The following is a 21,022-nucleotide window of genomic DNA, read 5'->3' on the forward strand; positions in this document are numbered from 1 at the left end:
ATAACTGTATTGACTCCATTTTATAGTGTAAAGCTCTGCATAAACTGTTGGTGCGATATAAATCCTGTATAATAATAATAAAAATAATAAAGAGCTGCAAAAAATTGACAGCGCTATATAAGCGCCTGAAAGAAAGAAAATGTGTGCAGACTAAACCCCTGATTTTAACGCATACTGTTAGACAAGTCAATTTGGTTTGGTCGCAGGCTGGTTGGTAAGTTGAGCTTGGAAATGTACTGGTTTTGGTTGATATGCGTTACTCTTCCAGTGCTCCTTGCTGCATAGGCCAGTTATAGGTGGGGGCAGTGGCCACTTGTTTGTGATGTTAAAAGCAGCTGTATTACCCCATCAACAGATGCCCAAAGCCTGTCCACACTCCCCCTTACCTGAATCAACTATTCAGCCATTTCTGTAAAGTAGTTCTTCAGTCGTTCTTCCTTTAAACATGTTGACATGAGGTCCACTGCAAACTTTGGGGCTGTGTGCTTTTTTCGAATGTAGAAATGCAATTTTTTTTTTTTTTTTACTAATAAAAGTATATGATACTCAATAAAGGTGTGAACTAAATTGTACTTTTTAGGAATTCACATCACTGCAACGCAATAATAATAATAATAATAATACAATATCATTTTCTTTCCTGACACAGCAATGACTGTCAGATTTATCACTAAACGGTTTATTGGAGAATACGATCCCACCCTCGGTAAGTAGAAGTTGTAAAGATAACAGAATTATTAGTTGGATAGAATGTCAATGCATCATTCAGCCTCAATTTGTTCTCGAAGGGTCAATACTATTGATTTATTGTCCTATATATTTAGCAGATAATTGATGTTTACTTAGGATCAATTAATGTTTATTCTTATTTTGCCTATTGCTTGCCAAATATTGATTGGTAAAACCTATTCAATTTAATTACAGTAGCCATGAATTCTCCTTTTCCTTGTTTTTTAATTTTAGATCTATTTATAATGTGAAAGGGGGATTTGCCAAATTTATAAGGACTGGAATTGTATTTTTACAAGAGGATTTGTGGAAAACTTTTACCTGCCTCTAAATAATCATTTGCTGTAAAGAATACAACTGAATAAAGCTAAAATAAGAAATGTAGATTTTTCTCCTGATATGTACATGACCGACTCACTCCCCAATATTCATCCCACCAGTAAAATCAGTACTCTAGCACACGCAGTTCATTCCTTGGTATCCATGTCCTCAGCAAGGTTAATAAAAGGGATGAATAATCAGCAGGGCTTGATTAAAGATTGCATTTCTTTAATGGATTTATTTGTGAAAGATCACTTAAATACAATATAGCTGACATTTTGAGGCAATGCAGGGTCCCTTTCTCAAGGCCTGGCCTGCTAAAGAAGCCCATTAGGAGGGCGTAATGCGTATGGGTAGGAGGAGCCGTTGTCCGTGACGTCATTACTTAATTTTGCATCAGCTTGTTGAGCTGAATATATGCTTGTTTTACACATATCTATGTGAGTGTTTTTAATCCCTTTATTCCGTTTTAATAAATAATTTGAAACAGAGAGCGCTATGGTTTCTCCATTTCTATTCTATGGTATGTCACATGGTTGATCAAGTTTTAAGAAGAGGAGTAGCGTGTTTTAGGGACGATTCTTGCAGGAGTGTTCCAGCACCATCCTGAATGGGGTTCACTAAGGCTATTATGACTCTGTAGTAGGGTCAAAGACTGGAGGTGAGCAGGCAACTTTTCTGGAGGTGGTGGTCACTGAATACATTGGATGTTACTATATGAACTATCACTTTGAGTTTGCACAGCAGTGAAGCATTTATATTTGGGACTCTGACACTGTTGCTTATTATATCAACTATTGGAGTTTTTGTATTTCTGTTTATTATTTTTCTCAGGATTATGGAAAATTGTTATCAAATACTTACCATAATTTTCCTTTACTGGCGTACCCTCACGTCAGCAATCCTCTGTAGGTAACCCCAAGGACCACCACCAATAGACACCCTCCTAATCCCCGGTGTTCTTTAACTAGATAGCGACAGGCCACCAGGGCGGTAAAGTTGCGCTGACGTAAGGGTATGCCAGGAAAGGAAAATTACGGTAAGTATTTGATAACAATTTTTCATATTCCTGGCTAACCTCAGGTCAGCACACCATGGGATTTAACTAGCAATAAAGAAGAAGGGCGGGAAAAACATAAAGGACAATTAGCCAAGATATGCTGCATAATAAAGAAAAACACATTTTATTTCTCTTGTAAGGCTGCTGAGACCACCGCTGTCCTGAACTTTGTGGATGCTGTGGCCTGAATATCCAGGCTATAGTGGCACGCAAAGGTTGTGCAGGAACTCCAACTGGCAGCCCTACAGATGTCTTCTAGCAGACCTTTAGCGTATGCTGCACAGGAGGCTGCCATCCCTTGCGTTGAAAGAGCATGTATCACTTCCGGAGGAGCCAGACCTTGGTTCTTGTAGGCTAGGGTGATGACCCTTGATACCCAGGAAGAGATCATTCTTGACGTTGCCACCTCACCCCTTTTGGCACCCACTGGGAGGATAAAAAGTTTATACCACCTTCCTAATAGGAGCAGATCCTTTCAGATACATGGACAGCAGGCTCACCAGATCCAGTGAGCTGAAATCCTCTGTTAGTACAGATGAAGGTATTTGGTCAAAACTTGGGCGGATTGCCTCCCAATTCTCATGGAAGCTAGATGCAACCTTAGACCTCAGACTTGGAGCAGGTTGGAGAATGTTTTTTTGTGGAAGAATCACACAGTAAGGTTCTTTGCAGGACAGAGCTGCCAATTCTGAAACTGTCTGTGCCAAGACTATGGCGACCAAAAACACAATTTTTAAGGTCAGGGTCCATAAGGAGTAAGAGTCTGGAGGTATAAATGGAGGTTGTGTGAGTGACCTGAGGACCAAGCCGAGATCCCAGGAAGGTATAAGGCATTTCTTTGGTGGTTTAATGTGAATTGCAGTCTGCAGAAAATGCCTGATAGGGCAGAGACCTGCACCCAAATCGAGTTATATGATAACCCCTTATCTAGGGCTGACTGCAGGAAATCCAGTATGTTTGGCCAAGAAGGAGATTCAAGAGAAAAGTGCTTGCATTCAGCGAACTCTACAAATTTTGTCCAAACACGTTCATACGTGCGCTTGGTTGCGGTCTTTCTGGCCTTCATTAGAGTCTGTACCAACTGTGAGGAAAGTCCCTGAGCCCTTAATCAGGCCGATTCAGCAGTCATGCCGCTAGTTTTAGTTTTGCCGGGTTGGAGTGTGGCCACTGGTTCTGGGTCAAAAGGTCCCTCTTGGCTGGAAACAGGATTGGCAGGGCTGACAACATCTGTATGAATAAAAGGAAACCAAGGCCTCCTCGGCCATCGGGGAGCCACCAACATCGTGTGGACTTTCTCTGCTCTGATCTTCAACAGGACATTCAATAATAATGGGATTGGTGGAAAAATGTACACCATCGGAAAGGCCCAGCGGATCGAAAATGCATCCTGTGTTAGTGCTCCTGCATAACTGTATCTCGTCACAAACAGGGGAAACTGAGCATTTTGTGGGGTCGCCATCAAATCGACCGTGGGCGTGCCCAACTTCCTGAAAACTGTCTGAAGGTGCCTCTGTTGGAGTGACCACTCGCTGTGTTCGGGGAAATGTCTGCTCAGCTGATCTGCCAGTTGATTCTGACTTCCTGGGAGATACAGTCAGGTCCATAAATATTGGGACTTCGACACAATTCTAAACTTTTTGGCTGTGCTTTAACTGCAGACTTTCAACTTTAATTTGAGGGTATTTACATCCAAATCAGGTGAACGGTGTAGGAATTACAACAGTTTCTATATGTGCCTTCCACTTTTTAAGGGACCAAAAATAATGGGACAGATAAACAATCATCCATCAAACTTTCACTTTTTAATACTTGGTTGCAAATCCTTTGCAGTCAATTACAGCCTGAAGTCTGGAACGCATAGACATCACCAGACACTGGGTTTCATCCCTGGTGATGCTCTGCCAGGCCTCTACTGCAACTGTCTTCAGTTCCTGCTTGTTCTTGGGGGCATTTTCCCTTCAGTTTTGTCTTCAGCAAGTGAAATGCATGCTCAATTGGATTCAGGTCAGGTGACTGATTTGGCCATTGCATAACATTCCACTTCTTTTTCTTAAAAACTCTTTGGTTGCTTTCGCAGTATGCTTCGGGTCATTGTCCATCTGCACTGTGAAGCGCTGTCCAATGAGTTCTGAAGCATTTTGCTGAATATGAGCAGATAATATTGCCCGAAACACTTCAGAATTCATCCTGTTGCTTTTGTCAGCAGTCACATCATCAATAAATACAAGAGAAATAGTTCCATTGGCAGCCATACATGCCCACGCCATGACACTACCACCACCATGCTTCACTGATGAGGTGGTATGCTTTGGATCATGAGCAGTTCCTTTCCTTCTCCATACTCTTCTCTTCCCATCACTCTGGTACAAGTTGATCTTGGTCTCATCTGTCCATAGGATGTTGTTCCAGAACTGTGAAGGCTTTTTTAGATGTTGTTTGGCAAACTCTAATCTGGCCTTCCTGTTTTTGAGGCTCACCAATGGTTTACATCTTGTGGTGAACCCTCTGTATTCACTCTGGTGAAGTTTGCCCTTGATTGTTGACGTTGACACACATACACCTACCTCCTGGAGAGTGTTCTTGATCTGGCCAACTGTTGTGAAGGGTGTTTTCTTCACCAGGGAAAGAATTCTTTGGTCATCCACCACAGTTGTTTTCCGTGGTCTTCTGAGTCTTTTGGTGTTGCTGAGCTCACCGGTGCATTCGTTCTTTTTAAGGATGTTCCAAACAGTTGATTTGGCCACACCTAATGTTTTTGCTATCTCTCTGATGGGTTTGTTTTGTTTTTTCAGCCTAATGAGGGTTTGCTTCACTGATAATGACAGCTCTTTGGATCTCATATTGAGAGTTGACAGCAACAGATTCCAAATGCAAAGAGCACACTTGAAATGAACTCTGGACCTTGTATCTGCTCCTTGTAAATGGGATAGTGAGGGAATAACACACACCAGGCCATGGAACAGCTGAGCAGCCAATTGTCCCATTACTTTTGGTGTTGCTGAGCTCACCGGTGCATTCGTTCTTTTTAAGGATGTTCCAAACAGTTGATTTGGCCACACCTAATGTTTTTGCTATCTCTCTGATGGGTTTGTTTTGTTTTTTCAGCCTAATGAGGGTTTGCTTCACTGATAGTGACAGCTCTTTGGATCTCATATTGAGAGTTGACAGCAACAGATTACAAATGCAAAGAGCACACTTGAAATGAACTCTGGACCTTTTATCTGCTCCTTGTAAATGGGATAGTGAGGGAATAACACACACCAGGCCATGGAACAGCTGAGCAGCCAATTGTCCCATTACTTTTGGTCCCTTAAAAGTGGGAGTCACATATACAAACTGTTGTAATTCCTACACCACTCACCTGATTTGGATGTAAATACCCTCAAATTAAAGCTGAAAGTCTGCAGTTAAAGCATATCTTGTTTGTTTTATTTCAAATCCATTGTGGTGGTGTATAGAGCCAAAAAGATTAGAATTGTGTAGATGTCCCAATATTTATGGACCTGACTGTATGCTTCAGGTCCTGAAGATGCTCCTCTGCCCAGGCAAAGATGTCTGCCGACAAGTGAAGGAGCGTTAGACTCCTTGTCCCCCCTTGGTGAGCAAGGCCTTAAGATTTTGGCAGCAGAACGATTGGGGAATAGAAACCTCCCCCTCTCTCTTCTGCTGGTACATGCTTGATGGACCCTTGGAGAAGAGTTTGTCTATATAGGTTCACAAGGACCGTCTCTTCTCAGGACATCTGTCCACTGAGTTCTCACAAAGGAATTTGGAGGGTGGTGTAAGAACTCTATAGAGTATCTGTTTTTTACAGTGTCCAGGGTCAGGATCGGTAACCTTCGCTGCCCAGACCCTCCAACAGGAGCTTAGCCTCACTCCCACTGGACAAGCCTGGGCGGGCGTACCCTCAAAAGGACTTTTCATTTGTCTTGGCTGCCTGTGCTGCCTTAGACTTGATGCCCCGGAGAAAGGAACTTTGAGTCCCTCTCCATTGAGGTCTCTCCCATCCTGGCCCATTTTGCCTTCTGGAAGCGTTTGTAGGTTGACTGACTGGGTTGTCCAAGTGGTTTCTTTCGGCCAGGCTGAGGGAGAAGAGTCGACTTACCTTCCGTGACTCTCTTAATTGCATCATCCAAGGTCTTTCCAAACAGTAGTTTGCTGTTGTATGGTATGTTGCACAAGGCCTGTTTGGTAGTTCTGTCTGCCGTCCAAAGACGGAGCCACAGGGCCCTCCTTTCTGTAACAGCACTGACCATAGTTCTGGCTAACTGCTTTACTAAATCTACCAATGACTTCGCAAGGAAATCCGCTGAAATGCTTGGCTTCTCCAATGCTGTAACGATCTTTGAGGGGTATACCCCTGCATTTAAAGCAGTCTCAACATTGGCAAGCCATGTCTTCAAGGCCCTTGACAAGGCCGTCAGGGCAATGGCTGGGTGAAGGGCTGACCCAGCCATGGAATAAATCCTTTTAACATCTGCGTCCACCTGGCGATCCATTGGATCCCTGAAAGTAACCAAGTTCTCCAAAGGTAAGGACACATGCCGTGCCAAACGCTGCAAGACTGCATCCACATTTGGTGGGGTCTCCCAAAGGCTAGCCTGTGAAGAAGGCATGGGATACAGTTTTGAGTGTTTGTTTTGCAAATTCAGTTTTTTATTCAGTTTCACCCATTCGTCCTCGATTAATTCCTTAATCTCCGGAAACACTGGGAAGGTAGGTTCCTCCTTTTTCAGGTTAGGAAAGAACCTACGGATCTTTTGTGGCGGGAGTGACTCTGACTCCCAATCCAGGGCTTCCTTAATTGCTTGCACAAGGGGGCCTACCAGATTATAATCAAAGGTCCCAGGCCCAGCATCCTCTGGATCCGAGGATAACTCTGATACACTCTCTTCAGGTGAGGCGTGAGATGTCTTGGGCTGTGCAAGCCTATGGGAAGAGTGTCTCGTTGGAATCACCATGTCCTAGAGGCTCTCCTGTACCGCCTCGCGGTATAGTCTTTACACCTCCTTACATCATCCTCTTTATCTGCTGCCACTTCTCCAAGGCAACCCTTGCAGATAAGCTTTCCAGGCAAGGCTGGGAGTTTGCAAGCCCAGCACAGACCCTGTGGAGAATGTTGCACTTGGGTCTGGGCAAGGCTAGATGTCTGGACACCCAGTTCATGCAGGTCAGGAGAGAGCGAGAGCCTCCATACCGATGGACGGGATTCATGGTGCCACGGTGACACAGAACGTTGGCGGGACTTATGCTTTGATGAGCGTCTGCGCTTTGGGATTTGGCTCCTGCAAATCAGCCAAGACAGACAACCGTGAGTGAATGGTTAGCACTCTTTCCCCATCGTCCCACGCCGCCCCCTCGTACCTTTCTTTAGATCTTCGTGCAATCAAAGATTAAAAGAGAAAAGAAAGACTACTTACACTACAGCCTCTCTGATAAGAATAAGGAGGAAGAGAAAGACTGTCTTACCTGGAACTGACATGCAGAGAAAACAGGAAGCACGGCCGCTCAGGCCATCTGACTCTCTGCCATTTGTGTAATCAGTTGCCAGGTGATTGGAGGGGAACCACCCTCCAAACAGGATAAGGAAGAGAGAAAGATCCTGGCACTCTGCTAAGGAGACACAATAAGTGAGAAAAACAAGGAGTGCAGCCACAGTGCCCCTGAGAATCACCACATAGTTCAGTTAATAATGTGCTATCTAAGCAACAATGCCTGCGACCCAGGCACAAGGGTACCCTGGCTTACAGGGGGTTTACCACCCACACACAGGGTATTCCAACCCAGGAGAGGCAGAGAACCGGGGGGAGGTGCGGTAGGGGGGGTACTGCTCACCGACATCCATCCGATCTGGAAACTTTTGGCAGGTGGCCTGGAGCGACCAAAAATGAAGAACACAGGGGATTAGGAGGGTGGGTCTTTTATTCTATCTATCTATTGGAGGTGGTCCTTGGGGTTACCTACGGAGGATTAACCCATGGTGTGCTAACGTGAGGTTAGCCAGGAAATATTGTACATGTGATTGCGCTGCGCTTACAATTTGCACTTTATGGTTATGAAGAGAGCCTGGTGGACACACTCTAGAAAGTGTTAGCAGCAATCTTCAACAAACAATAATTATTGTTAGATATTTACCCTGATTATATTTAATTTACAGATTAAAAACAGTGGCATATGCTAGCTTAGTTCCCTTAGGGCACATGACAAAATCTTATTTTTCAAATACTACTTGTTCTGGGGGAAAAAAAATGTTTCTGATTGAGTCAATAATAATGAATCTACTAAACTGTATTCTATAAACTCCCACACATGGCACAGAATAAAAATGATTCTTTAACCAGTTTCCAATGAACAATGGTGCAGGGTATGCTGTGATTTTCCACCTAAATAACTCTTGTATTCTCTTGCCAGATTCTGCTAGGATGATTAAATTATCATACAATCAGTCATTGTTTCTGGTAATGAAAACATACTGCATTGCTGTCTACTGTTACAAAGCACCTGTCTTACAGTGTCAAACATAGGTAGAACGTTGGGCTCTGAGAGATGTGTCTCACCATAGGGACTCACCACAGCCCTTATCCCTAGCGTGATCCTTACTTTTTTTTTCATGTGGCTTTATTAACTATACAACACACACTAACAACCAATAATTCTAGAAAAAAAAAGGCTCAGAACCAAAAGTTTCACTTTTTCACTTTTTTTTTTACCTTGTCTGACTATTGTTGGATTCTTTCAGAGTAAACCCAACAACAGAAAAAAAAGTGAGGTTAGGGGACTGCAAAAAAAAGAAAAGTTGTCGCAAGTCTCTCTGCAGCTGTTGAAACATGCAATCATATCCTCTTTTCCTGCAAACTTCTGATTGGTGGGCTGCACAGTATATTGTGTTTTTGACAAAAAAAAAAATTAAGTTTTTTAAAGGTAGGTAACTAATAGCTAGATGACCCTAAAAGTATGGTAACATTTTTTTTTTTATTGCCACAATTTTGTATACGTTGCTGCAAAATGTTGCAGCGATGTTATAGCTGAAATTCACATATGGGAGCTGTTTTTCCCCTTAAAGACATCGCATATCTGTACATTTTTCTCTGCTGCAGTTAAGTAACAGCTAAAGGTTTTGTTCTTCTTCCACCCTATGACTGCACAGTATTGGCAGTGAGGCAGCATACTGATAAGCTCACCTACTATATCTGTTACTCTGCTTTATCATTCCATCAACCTGCTTTCTCCCTCTTACAGTCTAAGTTGTACAAGAATTACAAGAAGCTAATACCTCTTTAAATCAGGTACTTAACCTACTTGTATTTACAAAATTACATTTAATGATGTATTAATGATTACAGAGTTGCTTTAATGTGTGCCTTTTAAATCTGCCTGGAGTTCAGTTTTACATGATACTTAAAATGGTAGTAAAGTCCGCTCTTTGATTTACACCTACAGGTAAGCCTATAATAAGGCTTATCTGTAGGTACAGTAAATTATCTCCTAAACCTGCACTGTTTAGGAGATAATTACTTTAGTGGCCCTGGTGACGTCACCGGCGCATGCGCACTGGGCTCTGAATGGATGATGCCGGTTTACTACTGCATTAAGAGCAATAGACCTAACAGCAATATGTGTGGTGCTATATAACAAGTGAAAAAAAGAACATTAAAGCAGAGCTCCAGGCTCCTTTAGAAAAAATGTAAAGTCAGCAGCTACAAATACTGTAGCTGCTGTATCTTATTATTAGGACACTTACCTGTCCATGAATCCAGCAGTGTCTTCACCCGAGTCGATTTTTCAATCAGCTGCAGGGCCGTTTGAAGGAATTTTGGGGCCCCAAGCAAAATACACCCCCCCCACCACCCCCACCGCACGCACGCAAAGCCTATAGGAATCACAGCATAGTGATACAGTTTAAGTTCACCAATACTTTTAAATAAATAAAAAAGGTTTACAGTGCAAATACTGCTGTTGCATAAATGTGCATAAAATTTGAACATTTTCAACAATGTTTCCTGATTCAAAAAATTGCAATAAGATGGAAATGGGATGGTAAAGAAAGAAGAAAATGGAAAGAAAGCTATGGTAATTGTTTTTATTATGATCAGCAAGCTACCATATTTTTATTACAAAATGAGTCTTGATGACTGCCTCCCCCCCTTACTACTCCCCCCCCCCCTGTTCTTTTTAACCCCCCTCCCTACCGCGTACCGCGCAGCAGGAGATTCAGATTTCTGTTCCCAGCCGGCCGGACTAAAAGGAAGTGAGCACTCAGTGTGTGCACTTCTTGTCAGTCCAGCCGGGAACAGGAAACTGAATCTCCTGAGTCCTGTACAGCGCGGACTGCAGGAGGAAGGAAGAGGAGCTTGGCCACGCTACAGGCTGCAGCTTATAAGAAGCGGCGGTACGGCTGGGGCCCCAGGCCAGCTCGGGGCCCCAAGCAATTGCTTGTTTTTCCTGTCCTGTGGTGACGGGCCTGATCAGCTGTCAGGTGCTGCCTGCCGCCATCTCCAATAAATAAAACCGGTTGCGAAGCCGCAACTGCGCATGCCCGAAGCATGCTGTGCTTTGTGAATGGCTCGTGGCGAGGGAAGGGGGGGGGCCAAACTTCCAGCTGATCTTGCAGCGGCAAGATCAGCCGGATGTGGGAGCGGGTACCTGTCAAAACCAGGTACCCACTCTCTCCTCCCACTAAAAGGTGCCAAAATGTGGCAGCAGAAGGGGGGGAACAAGCAGAGCTTTACCTTTTGGGCGGAGCTCCGAAGCATTCTAGGCAGATACACACACATGAATACAGCTCTGTAATCATTCATGCACAATTGTATGTGTTTTTAGATAGAAGCAAAAAACAAATTTGACCTGTCGTCAGCCTCTCGCAATCTCTGTAGAGCAGAGCTGGAGTGTCAAAGGAAAAAGCAGCACAAGAAGCAAATCAGTTCATATGCTGATTAGAAGCATGCCGATAGGAAGAGAAAGCAGAGTAACAGACATGCCTTTATCACTGTACTGCTTCTCCATTCACTGTCCAGTGACAGGCTGGGGTGGGTTCAGGATGGCTTGAGCTCAGAGGCATTGGGTGATTGGTGCTGGCCATCTACTGATGAGGACATCTATTAAAAAAGGAATAGTAGGAAATCTTTGGGTTGAAGGTGAACATTGCAGCAAAAGCAGTTTTGTCCTTTATTATTTAATGGGCTATTAGATTGCATCCCTGTATTTTTGGCTTTTGCTTTAACTGGAAATGTTGATTAAACGATTTGCCAACCAGCCACCATCATTATACTGCGGCAGGTCGGCACATTCCCGCAAATCGCCATAGCTGTATGTTGGCCCTTTAAACAGATCCAGCAGGCGCGCACCCACTGCACGGTGGGGGACACAATGCGCGTGGCTGCGATGTCTACCAGCCACATGCGATCACAGACATGAGAGCCAGAACGGGGATGTGTGTGTGTAAACACACACATCGCCATCCTGTCAGGTGAGGACAGACAGATCGTCTTGTTCCTACTAAGTAGGAACAGCAATATGACTTCTCCTCTAGTCAGTCCCATCCCCCCACAGTTATAAACACACAGGAGGAAACACATTTAACCCCTTGATCACCCCTTTCCCTACCACTGACATTTACACAGTAATCAGTGCATTTTTATAGCACTGTTTACTGTAAAATGTCAGTGGTCCCAAAAATGTGTCAAAAGTGTCCAATCTGTCCGCCCCAATGTTGCAGTCCCGCTAAAAATCGCAGATCGCCACCATTACTAGTAAAAATAAAATACATTTTAAAAATGCCATAAATGTATTCCCTTTTTTGTAGACACTATAACTTGTGTGCAACTCGATCAATATACGCTTATTGTGATTTTTTTTTTCTAAACAAAAATATGAAGAATATATAGCGGCCTAAACTGATGAAGAAATTTTTTTTTTTACATTTTTTGGGGGATATTTATTATAGCAAAACGTATAAAATATATATTTTTTTCAAAATTGTAGCTCTTTTTTTGTTTATAGCGCAAAAAAAAAACACAGAGGTGATCAAATACCACCAAAAGAAAGCTCTATTTGTGGGAAAAAAAGGACGTTAACTTTGTTTGGGTACAGCGTTCCACAACCGGGCAACTGTCAGTTAAAGCAACGCAGTGCCGTATCGCAAAAAATGGCCTGTTCAGTAAGGGGGGAAATTCTTTAGGTCCTTAAGTAGTTAAGAATACATTTTATGAAATGTTCTGAGACCTTAGAGCCAAAATTGTATCAATCCTCTTTGTATACAATAAAAACTATCAAAATCAATGTTAGTTATGAAATTCCTTAACATGCCATGTTTGACCTATTGAGTATACAGTAGGCCTGTGGGTGTCCGTAGGCAATGAGCCACTCAGTAAAGAATAGCTGATCTCCTGGGTATACTTTAAGAGACAACATTCGATGAATCACTCCAAATGGCAGATGGCAAGTAGTCTCCATCCTATGAGTCATTTGTCTTACCAAACAAACAGCCATTTGTGTCGTTTCCTCCAAAACGTCCAGTATTTATAAAAAAAAAAGAGAAAATTGATTTAAAGGAAGCATGGACACTATATTCTACATCCCCTCCAATTACTGAGCATTTATTAAAGTAGACACAGGGACTGCTGGATTACTTCTTTTAATGAAATGCTTTGCAAGTGCCAAGGCTGAAGCTAATGTTTTATGTACGGCATAAGGCAGTGCCAACATTCATTGTGGTATACCCATTTCACTGCAGATGCCGCAGTGTTTTCAAGTAACTTAAGAAGATTGAAGCACACGTCTTGCCGAAAGGCATAATGAGCTTGTATGGGTTGCAGTGACTGCAGGGAGTCGACATTTCCTTTAATTAAACAGACTAGATTTAAAGCCTAAGTTTATTCAATTTTTTTTTTAAATCAGCACAAGGGACAGTACTTACTATCAATGAGATACCGTCTACCATCAATGATGAGTGCTGCGGTTTTACTTGAAGTCCTCTGAACCCCCACAGCAGTTATCTTCTGATGCTACAGATGTTAATAGAGCTGAAGGCCTAGTCAAAGACTTATCAAGAGAGGTTGTACTTTAGTTTACATGAATAAAAAGCAATCTATGAATGCCTTTTATTCATACACCTGTCCCCCATTCATACAGCACTTTTCATTCATGGAAGCTATATTATACTGTACTGTAGTGAATTGGGTGGGGGGTTGGAAAGGGAGGGTATAGTCGACACGTTTGAGGAATGCCTGTGTCCCTTGGCAGCAGCAGAGGATTATAGCTGCTGGGGTATAGAGATACAGAGGTCTTCAGATTTTAATAAAAACAGCAGCCAGCAGCACAAGGGACACTTCTCATTGATAGTAAGTCAGTCCCAGATGCTGATTTTAAAAATATTTTTGACTAAAATTACACGTAAACCTCTTGGAGCTGGCGTCACCCCCGGCCCTTTAGGGGTTCAGGATGCCAGGAGGAGGGGTTTATGATCATGTGACCGCCATGATTGGCTGTCAATGCGGTCACATGATCGGAAAGCTCCCGATCTGTCAGAAACTATGAATCAGACCAAGACAAAAGTACAGTTAAATCACACTTGTTTACTAATAAAAGTAAATAGCACAAACGTAGTCAGCCAAATTTCGGTAACCGGAACGGATAGTCAGACAAGCCAGAAAGTCAGGAAGCCAGGAATCAGCGTAGTGGAACAGCAAGCAGGATCTGGAGCCAAAAGGAATGTCAGCCAAGCAAATCTTTAACAGGAGCGCAGGAGAAAGTCTCTGTGATGTTGACCAAGGCGAAGGCAGAGATCATCTGGGCTGGACGGCTTAAGTAAGCAGGACTGACAAGCAGGATATCATCAACAGGTGAGTCACTGTGGAGAGATAGGAGCTGGCAATTAGCCAACAGCTGTGCGGCCAGCTCAGAGAAGGAAGGGCTGAGCCCAACCATGACACGATCACAAGGAGCGATCAGGAGCTTTCCATTAGTAATTGTCCCAAGAGTGAGCTCTCAGCAGTATTTGCACTAATGCACACAGCTATGCGGCCCCTCTGTGACGAGGCCCACCCACCGAGAGGCCAAAAATTTACGTGCGGCTGACACGAAGAGGTAAGGATTGGCATCACATCAACAGTTGAAAGATCCCTTAACACGTTTTAGACCTGCATATAACATATGGAAGATGGAATGTATTGGTCATAAATACGTTCTAAACATTAATTTACAATGACACGTTAGTGGATTATAAAAGGAATTTTATTTTTGCATACTAGCATTTGGAATCACTGGCAAGTAATTTCAACTTAACATCTTCATAGTAGCCAAATACATTTACTAGAATAAATGGAAATGGTAACCCTAAAGCCGGGTACACACAGGATGAATGTCGGGAGACATTTGCCACTACAAAAAATACTGGCCGACATTCTGCCCGTGTGTGTATGTCAGTCTGTTTGACAGAAGCCGTTCGGCCGGCTTCTGTCGGACATGCAAGCTGGAAAACCAGCAGCCGACCGACTCCCAGTCAGCGCTCTCAGCCAATGGCATGGTCTGCTGATCAGAGTGTTCTGATGGAGGGGCCCATCTAACATGTTTCGCCCAGTAGGAGCTTACCATAGAGGCAGATCTCAAGCGGGGAGAAAGATGTAAACAAAAAAATGGTGTAATATTTAAAACAAATAAAGAAAAACATTTTAGCACTGTGCTAAAAAAAAAAAAGCACAGTACTTTTGTCAGCACACACTGCTGCATACAGTGGTGTGAACCAGGCACAGCAGAGACAAGTCCATTTGCCTTGTCATGCGGTGAGACTGCACTGGAATATCCGCCCAACGCTGTCCCACCGCATCCGATGTGAATATACCCAAGTTCTAATCACACCACCATTTGTTGATGCAGAATGCACATCAAACTTGCTTAGTGGCATCACACTGTAATCATGAGTGTGGTGTAAGGACATAGGTCCCCTAGACCTCAGCAGGGGATCCTAGAGATGCCTACATATACCTGCAGTAGCTTTCAAACTTACTGCTTCAAATCAATGTGTTGGTAATGTCAAAGCATTTCTTTTGGAAACTGAAGCTGCATATCATAGTGATGGACCAATAGGAATGTATGAGGGACAGGAGGGAGTACACCCGCAGCGGAAACTAAAATCTTCTGCAGGTATAGGCAGGCTCTTTTATGTCAACAGGTTTTTTTTTCTTGTTAAAGTGGCAAAATAGCTTTTTTTTCCACAGTGCACTACTTCTGTGTAAAAGGGCTCATTGGGTGGTAAAACCCCGAAGTTGAGTCACGTTTTACCCACCCTTCAACTTCTCCCACTTTAGCTGCAGAGGCAGCAGCCAGGGGTGTACAGAGCAGATGTGGCAGGAAAAGATGCTTCAGGGGCAGGTTTAGCAGGGCAGAGGAGCAGAGGATCGGGTAAGTAAATTACTTTTCATGCCCTCTGGACCTAAACCCCTAAGTCCCATTGAAAGGGAAAAATTTTATGTTTCCTGGAATTCAGCTTTATACTGGGTTCACACTATAACGATGCGAGAACCAGCGTGATTCCAGTGCAGGTTCCCGCATCGTATCTCTCCCGCAGGCAGTTCACACTGCTCTCTGCAAACCGCTGCTGGTGTCAATACAATGTTAACCACTTCAGCCCCGGAAGATTTTACCCCCTTCCTGACCAGAGCACTTTTTACAATTTGGCACTGTGTCGCTTTAACTGACAATTGCACGGTCATGCAATATTGTACCCAAACAAAATCTGCATCCGTTTTTTCCCACAAATAGAGCTTTCTTTTGGCGGTATTTGATCACCTCTGCGGTTTTTATTTTTTGCGCTATAAACAAAAAAAGAGCGACAATTTTGAAAAAAAAAACAATATAATACTTTTTGCTATAATAAATATCCCCAAACTTTTTTTCAAAAACAAATTTCTTCATCAGTTTTGGCCGATATATATTCTTCTACATATTTTCTGGTAAAAAAGATTAAAAAAAAAAAATAAATCGCAATAAGCGTATATTGATATTCTGGTTTGCGCAAAAGTTATAGCGTCTACAAACTATGGGAAAGATTTATGGCATTTTTATGGCATTTTTATTTGTTTACATTTTTTTACCAGTAATGGTGGTGATCTGTGATTTTTAGCGGTATTGCGACATTGTGACGGACAGATCGGACACTTTTGACACATTTTTGGGACCATTGACATTTATACAGTGATTAGTGCTATAAAAATGCACTAATTACTGTGTAAATGTCACTGGCAGGGAAGGGGTTAACACTAGGGGGCGATCAAGGGGTTAAATGTGTGTTCCCTCAGTGTGTTCTAACTGTATGGGGATGTGACTTACTAGGGGAGGAGACAGATCGTTGTTCCTACTTAGTAGGGACAAACAACATGTCTCCTCTGCCCTGACAGCACAGGGATTTGTGTGTTTACACACACAAATCCCCGTACTGGTGCTCGTGCACGCGATCGCATGTGGCCGGCGCCGATTATGCCTGCTGCCCACGCGCATTGGGTCCCCCTTCTTGCAACGCCCTCTGGCGGCCACTAAGGGGAAGGATGTATCCATATGGGATTTTGCCCAGGAGAGCCATTGGGCCACAGTATATCTGCGTGAGCCGGTTGGGAACCGGTTAATGACACCCCCAGATAGGTTCACAGATCGCCGTGCAAACTGTGGATTCGGACAGGAATCAGATCCGATTCCAGTGCGGGGGGAAAAAAGTCCCTGCGCCTTTTTTGTGCGACTCCAATGTGAGTTCAGCCATACAAACTGTCACATGCAATATCTGCGTTCGCATATGTGTGAACCCAGGATTAATGTAAAACTAAACCCAAGAACAAACATTTTAAATATTGCAAGGTAAGTACAGAAAATACCTATTAAGCTTGGTACACACTACAGTTTTTTTTGGGTTGCAGGAAAAAAAAAACTGCCAGCTCCTGTCAGAGCTGCTGTACTAACCAGCCGACATTAGTACAGCGATCTCCTCCACTGAGCTGTTCTGTTCTGACAGGGGACAGCCCCCGGCCCCCGCAGTGTCTATATCAACTTCTGTGAGATGAACAAGTTGAAAAACAATGTTACCTTTCTTCTGTAAACTACTAATACTATCATCTCGAAAGTAATTTAGAAGAGACATGTTTGAAGTACAGACTGGGTAGCAATCATTGCTCCCGTCAATACTGTAGTGATAGAATGAACGTACATATAGTAGTAAATGGTGCTGCACTAACAATATACCTAACGGCACTTCCAGTCCGTGTCACCCAGGCTCCGCCCTACATGGTACGTTACGGGTCGTGTGACTTCATCAGGGCAAATAATAATAATACCGACCTTTTATATAATTTATGAACTTTATTAAAAAAAAAATTTATTGTTTACCTTATATTGGCACAAATATATTGATTGTTATATACCATATCATGCGTTGCACCATTTACTACTATAGGTTTAGGGTTGCCACCTGTCCAGGATTCACCCGGACAGTTCGGGTTTGGCATCATGCCTCCGGGTTTCACACTGCCTGAAACCTGGACACATTGTTCAGACTGAACTTTGGCTTCCCAGCAGGGTTGCTGGCTGCAGTTGTCTAAGCTGAGTGTGTCTGTTACACTCTTTCATGCTGCCCAAAACCAACTCTAACAATCCCCCCCACACACAGACAGACGGGAGAGCAGAGAGGGCTCGATCTGCTCCTCTTCCTCCCGTCCCTACCTCTCTGTGTCTTCCCACACTCCAATCCCCAGGGCTGTGCCTCAGAAAAGGAAAGTGGGGGCTGGAAATTTGAAGTCCAGCAGCCTCAGATACATCTGGATGAGAGGTGCCAAGGGGTGAGTGAGCTCACCATCCATCCCTGTCTGTGACTGAAGTCTCCACCCTTCTCTCCCCTGCCTCTGAGTAAGTACACTAAGGTAAATCAGGGTTCTCAGAGCACCCCTTACATCAGAGTTCCCCTTTACACCAGAGGCCTCAGTGTTCCCCCTTACATCAGAGTCCTCTCCGTACATCAAGAGTTCTCAGTGTTCCCCCTCAAATCAGGGTTCCCAGAGCATCCCTTATGTTAGAGTCCCCAGAGTTCTCCCTTACATCAGAGTCTGCAGAGTCCCCCCTTACAGTGTAAGGGAACTCTGCGAGTTCAGATGTAAAAGGGGAACTCTGTGGATTCAGATGTAAAGGGGAACTCTGTGGATTCTGATGTAGAGGGGAACTTTGTGGATTCAGATGTAAAGGGGAACTCTGTGGATTCAGATGTAAAGGGGAACTTTGTGGATTCAGATGTAAAGGGGGAACTTTGTGGATTCAGATGTAAAGGGGAACTCTGTGGATTCTGATGTAGAGGGGAACTCTGTGGATTCAGATGTAAAGGGGAACATTTTTGGATTCAGATGTAAAGGGGAACTCTGTGGATTCTGATGTAGTGGGGAACTCTGTGGATTCAGATGTAAAGGGGAACTTTGTGGATTCAGATGTAAAGGGGAACTTTGTGGATTCAGATGTAAAGGGGAACTCTGTGGATTCTGATGTAGAGGGGGAACTCTGTGGATTCAGATGTAAAGGGGAAACTCTGTGGATTCTGATGTAAAGGGGGAACTCTGTGGATTCAGATGTAAAGGGGAAACTCTGTGGATTCTGATGTAAAGGGGAACTCTGTGGATTCTGATGTAGAGGGGAACTCTGTGGATTCTGATGTAGAGGGGAACTCTGTGGATTCTGATGTAAATGTGGACTCTTGTTATTAATTTCATATGATTAGAAATGTTATTTAATATCAAAATATATGTACAGTTTATACTACAAAAAAAAAAAAATTGCTCTGCGCCGCTAAAGTGTTCGGGTTTGACTTGAAGAAAAGGTGGCAACCCTATATAGGTTTGCTTGTATATGTAGGAACACATTAGGTGTTAGCATCAACTGTTTGTTTGTTGGTTTTACTGGTTTTGACGAGGTAGTGCAGTAGTTATTTTTGGTTTAGAAGAATGAACATAGTCAATCAAGTACAGGAATTGTGTTATTTGCAAGATTACCAGGTGAAAATAAGGGAAAGAAAGCCTGAAAAAGGAAAACAAAATGCAGCTACCCTATATAAGGCCTTGTAAGCTGCAATATACAGTATTAAGGTTTTGTTTTGGGGTTTAGATATGATTTTAAAGTCAAGCTGTACTATGCTATAAAAGAAAACAAGAGGAAAAAACAGAAATAAAGAAAATTGATGATACTCCTGGCACCTATAGCATATTATTACTGTTTGTTTTACTGAAACATACTCAAGTTGCTGAATCACACTAATATTGTGCAGTAGCCCAGTGTCACACACCTACGAGTAATTTATTATATTATTCTATGTAGTATAATGATGTGCATTTCATTTATGTGTTTATTTTTATTCCACTTTAACCAGTTTGTATGATGTCAGTGTATCCTGGCCTGGGCAAAAAAATAACTTCTCAGATTTCTGTTTGATCAGAGGCATGTCATTTCCTTTCCATTGTCAATTCTGACAGCTAGAAAGACCAAATTAATTATGGGTTACTGTCCACTATTTTCCATTTCCTTCGTAATTCTTTAAAGACGTACATCAAAGCCAAATGCAAGTAGCTGTTATAGCAACCTTGGATTAACCTTATGCCACCATACACTGCTAATATTACTGATCAAAATGATGTGAAAATCTGAAGTAAATGTATCCAATTGTGTTAATAATGCTTTATTGATCCTGCATAAACTCACATGGAATATGTGTTTGAACCCCTCCCATGCACATATATTTAAATACATTTAATACATTTTTCTTCTTCGTTTATCTTACTAAGAATTTTTTTATTAAAAATTTTTTTTTTTATATTTAGGTTTCTGTTTTTCCATTTTTCCAAATTTATTTAGAGTCTATTTACTTACAGATAAAAAAAAGACCTCAAACTCTAATTTCTTCATCAATTTAGGCAAATATGATGTTTTCCCCTCTGGCAGGACGACGGTCTGCCTTGTTTACATAGGCAGACCACCGTTCTGCCTCTCCTCGGAGGGTCCCGGTAGACATCGCGTCCGCCGGACCCGCTGATTGGTTCTCTGCTGTGTCCAATCACAGCAGAAGCGGGTCGCTGGCGGCAAACGCCCCAGTCCCCGTGATCGGAATTGCATGTAGGTATGAGTGCTGCCCTGCTGCAGTATATTTGCCTGGGACGGTCCAGAAGTGGTTAAAGTGAATATGTGATGTTCCCATGAAAGGGTAGAGCAACAGGTTTGTATTTATCCTGTTAAAGTGGTAGTCAAGTGTGCAACAAAACAAAAAAAACCTATCCCCCTGCAAGTCATTGCCATAATGTGCTAGTATGCATCGCAGTCAAGGAAATCGTTACAGTACTGGTGATTGATGATTGTCTCAGCCTTGTCATATGGAGTGTTTTGCAAGCCTTTCTATGCCTGGAAATACTGTTTATTTTTATATAAGTATGGACTTTGAAAAAAAAATTATACTCAATCCAATGCTGCATCTGTTCCCTGCGGGCTGCTGAGCAATCAAACACCTCTGATCATTCAGTCCCCCCCCACTCTGAGCAGAGAGCAGGGACTGTCAGTCAAAGGCTCTCTGATCTGCCCCTCCAGTGCTCACTGAAAAGCTGGGCTGAGGAGGGGGCGGAAGGGGCTGGCTCAGGCTCTCGGGGAATCACTGGAAGGCTGAGTCAGGTGCTGGTCCAGGCTGCTGGGTTGATCCGGACCATATGGTTAGGATCATGTCAGAGCCTAGACCGGCTCATTGACATTAGCCGACAGCAGACCTTAGTCTGCTATTGGCTAAAAATGGGTCACAGGAGCGCAGAACAAACCGCACTCCTGTGATCCATAGAAGAAATATAGCCAAGAAAGCTTTGGCCATACTTCTCTTTTAGTTCTAGTTTGTATGGGCACATTCTGCATACTTAACCC

General features: G+C 43.1%; 1 protein-coding gene across 2 annotated transcripts in view; it reads left to right on the forward strand.

Moving 5' to 3' along the window:
• LOC141112107 (ras-related and estrogen-regulated growth inhibitor-like) overlaps nucleotides 1-21,022 on the forward strand; it is a 164,102-nt gene that overhangs the window by 98,724 nt on the left and 44,356 nt on the right. For both annotated transcript variants that reach the window (XM_073604562.1, XM_073604563.1), the window contains exon 2: nucleotides 650-706. In XM_073604562.1, the coding sequence (XP_073460663.1) occupies nucleotides 650-706 (57 nt within the window). The remainder of the gene's footprint in view (nucleotides 1-649; nucleotides 707-21,022) is intronic.

The sequence above is a fragment of the Aquarana catesbeiana genome, linkage group LG11, assembly GCF_042186555.1.
Source record: "Aquarana catesbeiana isolate 2022-GZ linkage group LG11, ASM4218655v1, whole genome shotgun sequence".
Lineage (NCBI taxonomy): Eukaryota > Metazoa > Chordata > Amphibia > Anura > Ranidae > Aquarana > Aquarana catesbeiana.